The sequence below is a fragment of the Mirounga leonina genome, unplaced genomic scaffold (genome assembly GCF_011800145.1).
Source record: "Mirounga leonina isolate KUSES-001 unplaced genomic scaffold, KU_Mleo_1.0 Mir_154, whole genome shotgun sequence".
NCBI lineage: Eukaryota > Metazoa > Chordata > Mammalia > Carnivora > Phocidae > Mirounga > Mirounga leonina.
Window position 1 is genome coordinate 61,652,979 of NW_023270389.1, and position 12,624 is coordinate 61,665,602.

At 35.8% G+C, this 12,624-nt stretch overlaps 1 protein-coding gene across 8 annotated transcripts in view; it reads right to left on the reverse strand.

The window, feature by feature from the left end:
• Positions 1-12,624, reverse strand: part of CEP170 (centrosomal protein 170) — a 128,209-nt gene that overhangs the window by 68,598 nt on the left and 46,987 nt on the right. For all 8 annotated transcript variants that reach the window (XM_035010951.1, XM_035010954.1, XM_035010950.1 and 5 more), the window contains exons 3-4: positions 9,116-9,205; positions 2,263-2,341 (exon numbers count right to left, since the gene is read on the reverse strand). In XM_035010951.1, the coding sequence (XP_034866842.1) occupies positions 2,263-2,341; positions 9,116-9,205 (169 nt within the window). The remainder of the gene's footprint in view (positions 1-2,262; positions 2,342-9,115; positions 9,206-12,624) is intronic.

Consider the following 12,624-nt stretch of genomic DNA (forward strand, 5'->3'; position numbering starts at 1 on the left):
GCTTTTATCTAGAAAAAAAAAACTAATAAGAGCAGAAATCAAAGAGAAAACAATAACAGATGAAATTCAGTTCTTTTTATTGCTATGACATTTTAACAAATAGGATAGTTTTCCACTCCAAGGTATAGCAGTTTGTAGACTGGCTAACTATTAAGCTTAATTTTAATATGAATAAAGCACAATAATTAGACTTCAGTCTGGTATAGCCAAATATAAAACAAGTAAATAGAACATAAAATTTGTTTTAAGAATTTCATCCTATATAATAAAATTTCTGCCACTGTAACAGCCCAATGTTCATTTATGTATGTATAGTGCTCAAAAATCATAAGCAATATGAGATGCTATTTTAAAATAATTAACTGAGCCTACCCTGAGGATTTGGAATAGCAGCTCTGGTTCAACACTGATTTAAAACCCTAAAACAGTCCTTTGGAACAAAACATTTGTCCCAGCAATTTCAGAAAGATATATATATATATATATATATATATATATATATATATATATAATATAAAGGAAATACTAGCTCCCTATTAAGAAATCACTAAACAAACTGTAAAAGCAGGAGTTATTTCTCAGTAGTTTCTTCTTGATTTAAAATTCAAAGTAAATAGAGTTTTATTGAAACTCAGATTTCCTACTATTTTCTCATGTTTTGAAACAGCTAAAGTCAAATGGATTAAGGACATACTTAAATTCAAAATATATTTGTATTTATTGTTTGATGAAACTTCTTATGCAGGTGGAAAATGGCTCATGAATCAAGGCTTTAATTTTAATTCTTTTTTTTTAAAGATTTTATTTATTTATTTGACAGAGAGACAGAGAGAGAACAAGTAGGCAGAGAGACAGCCAGAGGGAGAAGTAGGCCCCCCGCTGAGCAGGGAGCCCGACGCGGAGCTCGATCCCAGGACCCCGGGATCATGACCAGAGCCGAAGGCAGCCGCCCAACCAACTGAGCCACCCAGGCACCCCGTGGGCTTTAATGTTAATTCTTAATCATTTTATGTGATCTGTATTTTTTAAAGGATATAAAACCTACAACTTACAAGTATTAATATTTAATGGCTTCACTTTTCACATGTTTCTTTGTTCCACAAGTATAAGGTTTATATATGTGCTACAAAAATAGTTTTCAAAAATTTTAAGTTAAATCTAAAGAAAACCTAGTTACGCTTTAATAACAATTTTAAAGTGTTAGTACATTCATTTCAGCCAAGCATCAACTCCAGATAGCTGAGACTACATTTTCTATGCTAGAGCGATAAAGTCCATCTGAGTTGCCAATACGTTTAACACATTCTTCAATACTGAAGTCCAGATAAATGTAGTAACTGAGAAAATGAAAACACAAGAAAAACATTCAGTATAATGTGGAATATCTGTATTTTAATTGAAGAAAAGTCCTTTACTACAAAGCTTTTTGCCTTGTATGAACAGAAATGTCTTCTTCTTCAAACTTGTCCCTTCTCTTCACTAGTGGTCCTTTACCCTACCCTAAGAAGGACAAAGTTATGTGCCTGTTCAGTTCTTAGAATCCTATTTTTATTTACTTTTTTTAAAAACATTTTTAAGTAATCTCTACACCCAACCTGGTGCTCGAACTCAACTCCAAAATCAAGAATCGCATGCTCTAACCAACTAAGCCAGCCATATGCCCCCAGAATCCTATTTTTAAGCAAAAGAATCTTAAATACACACTAACTGCTTAATTAACTTAACCAGGGAGCACAGGTCTCAGAAGATACAGGATACTGGAAAATCTGAATTAAACAGGCAATAGAGACAGAATTCATAAAATAGAGTAAAAGTATGAATGGGAAAAAAGGTAGGGATAAATTCTTACACTCCTCCCAGGAGGTTGATCTGTGCCATGATCATCCAAACAACAACAAAAAAATCCCTGGGCTGGGCTAATATTAAACACTCCCCTGTCCACTCCTTGTTACATTCTCCCATACCCAAATTATATACATAATACCACTACAGGGAAACCTCTACTGAAATTATATATGGGGCGGGGGGAAACTGAGTCCATCAGCTTTTCTAGGATTACTTTTAGGAACAGGCATACTGACAAAAAAAAAAAATATATATATATATATATATAAAATTTTTAAACATGTATTTTAGTTTGGGAGGGCAAAGAGACTTCTAGTATGCCTCCACTGCAAATTCTTACATCTCAAGAAATGTTAATTTACACCAGAAAAGATTTTTGAATCAATCTGATAAATGTACAAAATCATATAAGGATATCATATCCAAATCTCAGCTTATCTTCAAGTTTCAAGGTGATATAAGTCTGTTCTGGAATCCTTACATCATTCACAAAAGTCTACAAAGAGAGAAAAAGATGTTAGGTTATATATGGAGTATTAATTGTTACATTTCAGACAAACACTCAAACCTTATACTTAAAAATACATTAGATAAAATGGTTAACACGGGTTGTGTATCATAAAACGTGCCATGCATCTTATAGACTGATAAATGATTTCCTACCAAGCCCTGGACTGATATCATAACACACAAAGAACCAGGCTGCATGCAGCACCTCTAAGTCCACCGCGCACTGCCAAGACAAAGTTAGGCACCTAAATATGATGCTAAGAAAAGCTCCTAATTACGAAGCTGGCAAATTGTAAAGGGAAATACTTAACTCTTAATATATCATCAGGGTTCACTGGACTCAATTTTAGCTTTTTTGGACAATTCTAACTATTTGTGAGGTTGGATATTTCATTACTTTCATTATTACAGTTCTTCCAAAAAACAAAAAGAAAATTTACTTTAAAAAAAAATGGAATAAAACTCATATTTTCTATTTTACAATTGTCGGATGAGTCCTTTAGACATTTTTAGGACTCTAAGATATATTACGGGATTTTACTGACCTTATTTTTCCTGTTTCTTGAAACACTCTGCTATTTCATCAACCCATCACCATTTTATCACTACTCATCAGTGATTTCTAACTGTGCCGAAAATGACCAAAATAGTAAGAAAACAGAAGAATGGAATTGCCTAGAACACTGCTATCTAACAGAAATATATTGCAAGCCCCAAATGCAAGCTACACATATACCCTTAAGTTTTCTACTAGGCACATTAAAAAGGTAAATAGAAAAGGTGAAATTAATTTTAATACTACATTTTAACCCAACCCATATATCCAAAATAGTAACATTTCAACAAATAATCAATATAAAAAGCAGCAAAATATTTCATCTTCTTTTTTCTTTTCTGACGGTCACTTTCAAGTGCTTTCGTGGGAAGCACAGGACTAGAAGGATGATGCAGTAAACGATCACTGCTGCTGCGACCTTCACTTTCTACACCATCTCTCCAAGAAGACGTTGCCCACAACCCTGCACCATCTCTCCAAGAAGACGTGACATACATCTGGAGACACTATCTTTGTCCTTCTCTTTTACAAGCTATTTAAGAGCACCACTGAGGATTCAGAATTTCTCGCTTACCATCCACAAAAGCAAAGTGAAGAAAAGACACAGGAAGATATTTCACAATTATAAGATGAACACAAAGAGGCGGCAGAGCTCTAGGCTACAGTAACAGCGATAAAACTGATAATAATGTAGCAAAATATCAGACCACGAGTCTTCAGATAAAGATAATCCTAGATGAATTTTCTCTAATACAAAAAGTGGTAAGAGAAGGCTGTTTTCAAGGACAAAAAGGAAATAGGGTATTTTTCATCCTTTCAGTAAGAAGAATCATGCATATTTCTCAGTAAGAAACTGAACAATTCTGTATTTTAAATTTTCACAGCATTCTTTGGTTTTTTGATGTTTATTTTCCAACACTTATTTGATTTAGTTTCTAAGTGGACAAATGCCCAAGGCAGGTATCTATACAAAGCTAACTAGAAAGAAAGATGATGTATAAAGAAATAAAATTACTAATCTTCCATTAATAAATCTAAAACTAAGAAATGTTTTGAAATTATGGAAGATAGCTATCTTAATAAAATTTTAAGCTGTCAAAGTCTTAAAAATAAAATAATGCATTCTGATAATACAGTGCAAGAAGAACTAGAAATAATAAGCTAGTGTAGCTAGAAATGTACTTGAAATCTGAAACCAACACTTATAAAATGGATATATATCCCAGGTATCCCTGGACAACTGATGAACAATACCCATTTTGTATATTATGTACCTTTCAAAACCAGGAAAATATGAAATAAAAATTTGAGTTTGTCAGAATTAATTTATTAAAATTGCAATTGTTTTTCATTGTCCTTTTATCCTTACTTCTGCAAATTATTTGTAAAAAGACTTACAGATTCGACTAGACACAGATGGTAAATGGTGATGGATTATTTTTCCTGGCACATTAGAAGTTAAAGACTTGGAATTTGCTAGATTCACAGAACACTGTTATATTAATTGCCCAGAATGAAGATATTATATAAATATCCACGTTTTCCTCTGATTAGCTGAAACTTTAAAAGTTATTTTTTCCTTTTGAATTCCATTTTTTAAATCTTCTATTTTATTGGATTTGAGACAGCCATGATACCCTATTTGGGAAAGCTTCCTCCATGGTGAGGAATTTTACAAGGGTCCTGAATGACATATCATAAAATATATAAGGAAATTATGTTATTGTGGTCATATACTCTAATTCCTATGCATAACTGGCACTGTGTAATATGTCATGGAGTATCAGTTTTAAGTCTACAGAAAAAAGTCAGAAGTTATGATCATAATTCCAAGTAAAGTATAAGGAGACAGTGGGATACTGCTAAAACAGGATCACACCTTAGTATGATTTATGAGTAATCCTAAAACACAAGCTTTCAACATCCCTCACAGAAAGGCTGAAATGTTAATACAAAGAAAATTCAAAGGCTTCAGGCATTTGTAAACTAATTTCATATTCATTTCCAAAATGAACATTTTAGAGTGTTTTAAAAGTTACACCTTGAGTTTACCTAAATCTTCTAAGTATAGTTACAAAACAGAAGAGCTGAGGAAAATGATGGAAAAGCAAAGAGAAGAATAAAAGGAAACATTAATTCACTGATGTTTGGTATGCAGAAGACAAGCAATTATGTCCACTGTGTTGAGGACTGCCACCATAGCTCTAAGCCAATTTTACTTAAAAATAACCAAAAATACTATTTTTACTCAAAAGGCCTAAGATGACCAATCAGATCCATGTAAAGCTTAAGACTGCTCAAATCTCTTAATTAAGCACCTACTGTGTGTTTGATATATATATTAGGGAGGTACTTGTAAAAATCAAGAAACATAATTTTAACATGCTGGCATTTATGGCAGAAATATTCCCTGAGGTCTAAAAAGGCTTAGGAAATATGAGCCAGACAGAAAGTTTCAGCACACAAAAATGCAAGTGAAAATATCTGAAGAGAAAAAGTCTCCTGAAGGGCTAAGATTATATAAGGAAGAGAGAAAATTTCAAAGAGCAACAGGCAAAAAAAAAATTCATTTAAATAAATCAATTATGAAACATTTTAATAAGTTAAACATGGGGAAAGCAGGTTTTGTTTCTTATGTCAACATCATTTGATCACACCTCTGCCTTGCAGGTAGAATAGGTAAGGACAACGAGGCACGGAGAATGAAGTAACAAACAAGATCTCAGAGTTCAGAAGTAGAATACCTGGGATTCAAATTCAAGTGTCTCTCAACTGCAAATCCCATGTTCTCTCCATCTCAACGAAGCCTGGGTGCCCAAGCCAGGCTAGCTATTCAAACTCCCTCTTCCAAACTACTAACTTACAGAAGCAAAACAAACTAGATAAACATCTCTTTAATTTACATACAACTAAATTGCATAATTATACTGTATAAAACACCATATAACCACTCTGTATTATATTAATGCTCTGGGAAATCTGAACAGAGTGGCCAGGGGCGCAACCCCCTCAATCACATTGCCAGTGACAAAAGTCACCTCTTTTTTATAGCTTCTCCACTCTATGCCACCCTGGTCTGATGCTGACAGAAACGCCAGTGTGAAAAGGGGATACAGCAGAAGCTGGAACACAGTGAGCTGAGGGACAGCCTAGTGACAGAAGCCAGACACGGAATGGGATGGGAGTGGTACGGCACAGGCCACAGTGGTTCTCGGAGGGGCAAGTGCTCCAGTGGAGGAAGGAGGCAGGAAGAAGTGAAGGCAAACAAGGGTTTTCATAGAAAGAGAAGCTTCAAGGGGCTTGCAGGGAAATGGGCCACGATAACATCAACTACAAAACCCATTCCAGCTTCCTCAGGCAGAGCAATCTCATTCCTGGTAGCAGTAACATCAAGTATAGATCTAGGTCCCTTGGGAGTGTATTTTAGGGTAGGATGAAAGGGAGCAGAAGTGGTCAGAGCTAGAGTTATTTATAAGTTGGGTTTAGCTGGTAAGTGCTTTTAAAAATATATAGCAGTGGATTCACTGAAAGGTATGTAGGCCACAGGGTGCTAAACTTGTTTTAACTGCTCTTCTTACCATAACACCATAGCCACCATAACTACCACTTACTGAAGGCTAACGAGGTGCTATTCTAATCATTTACAATTACGAACTCATTATAGCTTCACAACAACCTGAGAGGAGTAGTTTTGCTGTGAACATTTAAAAATATTGAGGAACAGAAAAATTAAATGCCTGTCTACAGTTACATCACTGGTAAGAATTCAATCTGGGCTCATAATCACCACATTGTGTCCCCTTACTTCTAAAATTACTACTTTTAACCTGATGCTCAAATTTCTAGAATTATATGAATTTTAAGAGTAAACAGGCTGTGAGTAATCATCTACTCCAGGATAAAGCGCCTGACGGTGGGAGTTCACAGTTTTGTTCTGGCATATGTCCCAGGCTGTCATGTGGGTAACAGCACAGCTAGCTGTCATTCGTGTGTGGTGCTCTCCAGTTCCATGCCGGGTACATGCGTACATGTACTGTCACATGCCATTCCCAGAACAACCCTACAGAGCAGGGACTATCATTTCATTATTCTGAAGCTAAAAGCAAGGTAACTGAATTTTTCAGAGAGTCTTCATACTCACAAACTCATTACATTTTCCCACAGCTCTGGGAACTAAAAGGCAGATGTACCAGGAAACTAAATTGCAGAGAGAGTACGTGATTTTCCCTGGATTTACCACTGGTAAATTACGACTGAAATTCAAATCCAGGTCCTGATTTCGAGTTCAAAATGCAAATGCTGCTCTCCAGGATTATTATCTTTCACAGAACTATTGTGTATAATCAAATTAAGAGAAAGGTCAACCCAAGGAAACTTTTAAGTTAGTATTTCACCTGATCTTTTTTATAACACCAAATAATTTTTATATTTGATCACAGTCTTTTAAAAGAATAAAACACTGTGATGTAATTCTTACTTATTATTTTCCAAGATAATAACGTAAAGACACCTACGAACTGCATTGTGGTGAGATGAAAATTTCTAGGCTTAAAACCAGAATGTAACATTTTAGTTAAAATAGTCCACATATGAAAGTAGATTAAAATTTTTCTCTATAAATTCCTACATATAGAAAATAAAATTAAATTCCATTCAAAAAAGATTTACTATGTTCATGCACCATGCAGAGCTCTAAGCAAAGGCTCATGAACCGTTCTGGAGCTCATGATCCAGCACAGTGACAGGTAAGTAAAAGTAGATATAATACAAGGCTGATAAAACATCCCAAAATGAGAGTAAAACCAAGGTTTACAGGTGTGGAGAAGCAAGAAAGTAATTCTTCAAATAGGAGCTGGGACTCAAAAGAGTGTACTTACCTGTCTCATGTTAAAACGGTTTCTACCCAGTCCGCCTCCCTTTCTGCTTTAAATTCGCTCAACAGGTTAATAACATCAGCAAGTTAATATTCCTAAATGCCTCTCCTTTGTTCCTTCCTTTCAGGAAGAAGTGGAATCTGGGTTTAAGTACAACTTGTGTAAATGACCAGGCAGAAGAGAGAACTACTAGGCTGAAGAAAATCTAACAAATTATTTTGAAAAGGAGACAAATAGCAGGAGAACTATAATTTTGGTGGTATGGCAAGGGAAAGTGTAATGGAGCAGGAATCTGGAAAAGTGGGTGATGCCAAATTTGAGCCATTTCAGTTCAAATCTGAAGACTTAATTCTGTGTGCCATGAGAAACAGACAAAGGTTTGAAAAAAAAACTAACAGAAAAACAAAGTATCTCAAAATTAAATATCAGTCTTTCAGTAGCAGACCAATTCAGAACGAGAAAAAAATGTTTCACAGTAATTGCCAAATTTCTGCATGTTTTTCCATATAATGTTTAATGTATATTTTGAAAAGCAATAGCACTTAGAAGCAGTTGGGATACATTTAGTTTCTGTTAAATTCACTTTAACAATTTCAACAGCACAGCTATGGAAAAATGTTGCATTTGCTTATGTTAGCAGGGCCATAAGAAAATTGAGATGAAATAAATTATTCAGTACTTTAGCATTCTCTTATTCTGTGGCTCCTTATATTCTGATAATGTGGAAAGATCAAATGAAGAATTAGGAAAAATCTCACTGTAGTAACACAAACTTATCTTCGAAGTAGGAATACAAAAAAGCAATAATGATTCCTGGTGTTTAAATCACATGCCATATTTTTAAGGTAAACGGATGCGTTTCACGTCTTTTTTACTCTAGTATAGAAAGTTCTCCACCATATGGCACCAAACCATGTTTTCATCTTTTTTTTCTAAGTTACCCTATACTTCTCTGTCTCCCAAGAGTGCTTTTTTTCATACCAGCTGCCATGCCTTTCCACTATTTTCCCACAATGCACCTTTCAAGCTATTCAGTGAGGTCAACTTTCATCTCATCTCCTTAAAGAAGTCTTTTTCAACCATTATGGATAATAACAACCAACAACCTTCTGAATTTCTTTATTTACTGCCTATACAGTTTCTTGAGAACATGGGTTAGTTTTCATATTCTTCCGTATGGTCCCCAAAGTGCTATGTACCTAGGTAAGCCTTTAAGAGTAAGATGCAAACTAAAGAAAAGGAAGAGAACACAAACAGGAAATGTCACCTGATTTGTCCTCTTACAATATTAAAAAAAATAAGTAAAACAAAAAATAAAATCTTAACTTACCCCATTTAGGCTGCCCAAATCTTTCACCAAATGTTCATCCGTAGAGGCGTCATAATTGATTACAGCATGTTGCTTATCCACACTACGAGACTGAAAGGAATTTTTCTAAGTTAGGAAATACAAGAAAATACTAGGATAAATAACAAACACGAAGATTTTTGGCTAGATACTTTATATTAATAGGACAGTAGATAAATACAGAGAAATATCAAAGTGAAAGTGGATTAAATGGGATTTAAACTGTGTTACTATGCAACACAAATTTGGCATCACTCCCCAAAGAAGAAAGCAGCCAAAATTTTTTTTTCTTTTTTTTTATTCTTATGTTAATCCCCATACATTACATCATTAATTTTAGATGAAGTGTTCCATGATTCATTGTTTGTGCATAACACCCAGTGCTCCATGCAGAATGTGCCCTCCTCAATACCCACCACCAGGCTAACCCATCCTCCCACCCCCCTCCCCTCTAGAACCCTGTTTGTTTTCCAGAGTCCATCGTCTCTCATGGTTCGTCTACCCCTCCGATTTCCCCCGCTTCATTCTTCCCCTCCCGCTACCTTCTTCTTCTTTTTTTTTTTCTTAACATATATTGCATTATTTGTTTCAGAGGTACAGATCTGAGATTCAACAGTCTTGCACAATTCACAGCACTTACCAGAGCACATACCCTCCCCAGTGTCTATCACCCAGTCACCCCATCCCTCCCACCCCACCCCCCACTCCAGCAACCCTCAGTTTGTTTCCTACAATTAAGAATTCCTCATATCAGTGAGATCATATGATACATGTCTTTCTCTGTTTGACTTATTTCATTCAACATAATCGTTCCATCCACGTCATTGCAAATAGCAAGATCTCATTCCTTTTGATGGCTGCATAATATTCCATTGTATATATATACCACTCTTCTTTATCCATTCATCTGTCGATGGACATCTTGGCTCTTTCCACAGTTTGGTTATTGTGGACATTGAAAAGCAGCCAAAATTTGAAGACATTCTTTTCTACTAAATTCACACATTCTACTTTTGAAAGAATTTAAATCAGGTGACTTTGTTGAATGCACCAAATGACAATTATTTTTATAATTCGAAACTGTTACATGGAAGTCATGTGAATTATAATCTCATAATGTTTTATGTATCCTATTGTAAAAAAAAAAAAAAAAAACTATCCTATAGGATTTTCTTTATTGAAAATTACAGTGTCAATTATATAAAGAGTCCAAAGATTTAGAGAAAAGGAACACGATGTGATACATTCTTGAACAAAATTATCCTCACTTAAAACATGGGTTTTTAGGGGTGCCTGGGTGGCTCAAGCATCTGCCATTGGCTCAGGTCATGATCCCAGGGTCCTGGGATCGAGCCCCGCATCGGGCTCCCTGCTCAGCAGGGAAGCCTGCTTCTCCTTCTCCCACTCCCCCTCCTTGTGTTCCCTCTCTTGCTGTATCGCTCTCTGCCAAATAAATAAAATCTTTAAAAACAAACAAACAAAACATGGGTTTTAAAACTAGAATTCATGGGGGAGCTCTAAGAGGGAAAGAGAAAGTCAAAAAAAGGGATTAAGATAGCAAAGTGATTATTGAAAATCATTTTTCAGTCTCTCTTAAAGTACACAGCACGCACACACATATGCATACTGCTCCGGAGCTTAGAGAGTTGTCTGTAGGTAGAAGCACCTCAGAGATGAACTATATAAAAGCCTGTGGAAACTTTTATTGAAAAAAAATATCCGTATAGTGACAAGAAGAAGCAGTCTGAGAACCACACTGAATCTGAACTCAGTAACACTAAGGGCTACTTCGGGAACCTGGGTAAATGAAAAGCAAAGAAAGTATCCCAAGTGGGAAGAGAGATGACTTTCAGTTTCCAATCCAACATGTAAAAAGCTTGCAAGTTATCAGTCCCATCCTTACAACAAGAAAAAAGACGCGCAAAAACTAATGATGTAATGTATGGGGAGTAACATAAGAATAAAATTAAAAAAAAAAAAAAAAAAAAGACGCGCAAATGGAAAATTAAAACTAGTCTTTGTTTTATCAAAGAATTGAGGTCATAAGGTCAATTGACACCCTGAAAACTGGAGAGAGAGGTGAATACAGAGAATCACAGCTTCCTGAAAACAGAAACCATGGCTGCAGCCAGCAAGGCAGGAAAACTCAAGGGTGAGGTGAGTAACTGAAACACGAATGCCAACTAGCTTGCAAGATAAAAGCTCGGGTGCACAGCCTTGGGGGACACCACTCTTTGATGAGTTTTGAGTTTTACCTCCAGAAGCCCCACAAGGATGTCAGGGTGAAGACTGGAGAAAGTCTTGTGTCCCCTTAGCCTGAGGGTGAAAAGTAACCATTCTGAAATAGACTGAGAGCATTCTGCTGTCACCAATGGCCTATCCTCAAGGAAGACTCTTTTACCAGCGCTCTACCAATGTGGGTTTTATCAGAGCCTAGCTGACATGCAAGAATGGAAATACTGAACTCCAGAGTCCTCTAGCCTTCCTGTCTCATCTAAAGAGGGGGACAAAAAAGAACTGAGATGCACTTGTGAAGGTCATGACCCCACAGAAAGACTGAGAACTAATCAAAGCATTATAGAATGCCTCCTCTCCCTCCCAATCTTACCTCACACCCACAGGGGAGATTACAATGGGCAAAACTGCTAAATTCAGATTATTTAATAAAGGGTCTCTAAGGAAACTCAAAAACCACTGGAGAGATGAAAACAAGGACACTAGAGGAAACGTTAACCTCTGATACTTTCAGCTACAGCCATCAGTGAACATGGCCTGACTCCTAACCCCACTGACAAAACGAGGTCAGCAACTAGTAAACAACATTACAGATGTAAATCTTAGTTGAAATTATTCTTTCCAAATAAATATCACTGAAATGAAAAGTTCCTTCCTCAGTTAGCTTCAATTCCAATATACTGAAAAAGTTTTGGTCTTTCTAACATTAGGAAGAAACAGTATGTGACTTCAAATAATCTTCCAACAACACCTACACATTCATCATACATATGCTTTTGTTCTTCTTCAAAGTTTTAAAAGTTGCTTTTTGGTTTGGTTTTCTCTGAAACCTCAATTTCCCTAGGACAGACTTAAGAGCACCTTTCTGTGTTGTAGGATTACTGCCACTTCTCTACGGCTCACCTGAGAAACCAATTACAATGGTAACCACTACAAAACATCTGCATTCAATCTAAAAGTTACTTAAACTTCATGCTGTCGTGTTTTAAATTATTGCTCTGTTTAAACTAATGAAGTACGAAATTCACTTATTCTGGTGACAAAAAACACATGTAGCTCCATTAGGAAAATAATTCCTCCTTATTGTGGATTTATCAAGTTGAATTAGTCTATGGGATAAAAATCTCTGCATGCTGTGAGACAAGTGAGACTGCAGGTGTATGTAGGCTCTTAATAAACTTGAAAGAATCATCATAAATAATCTGTGACAAAGGAAACAGAGAAAGAGCTCAAGTCCTTAGAACGGAGAACTGAAA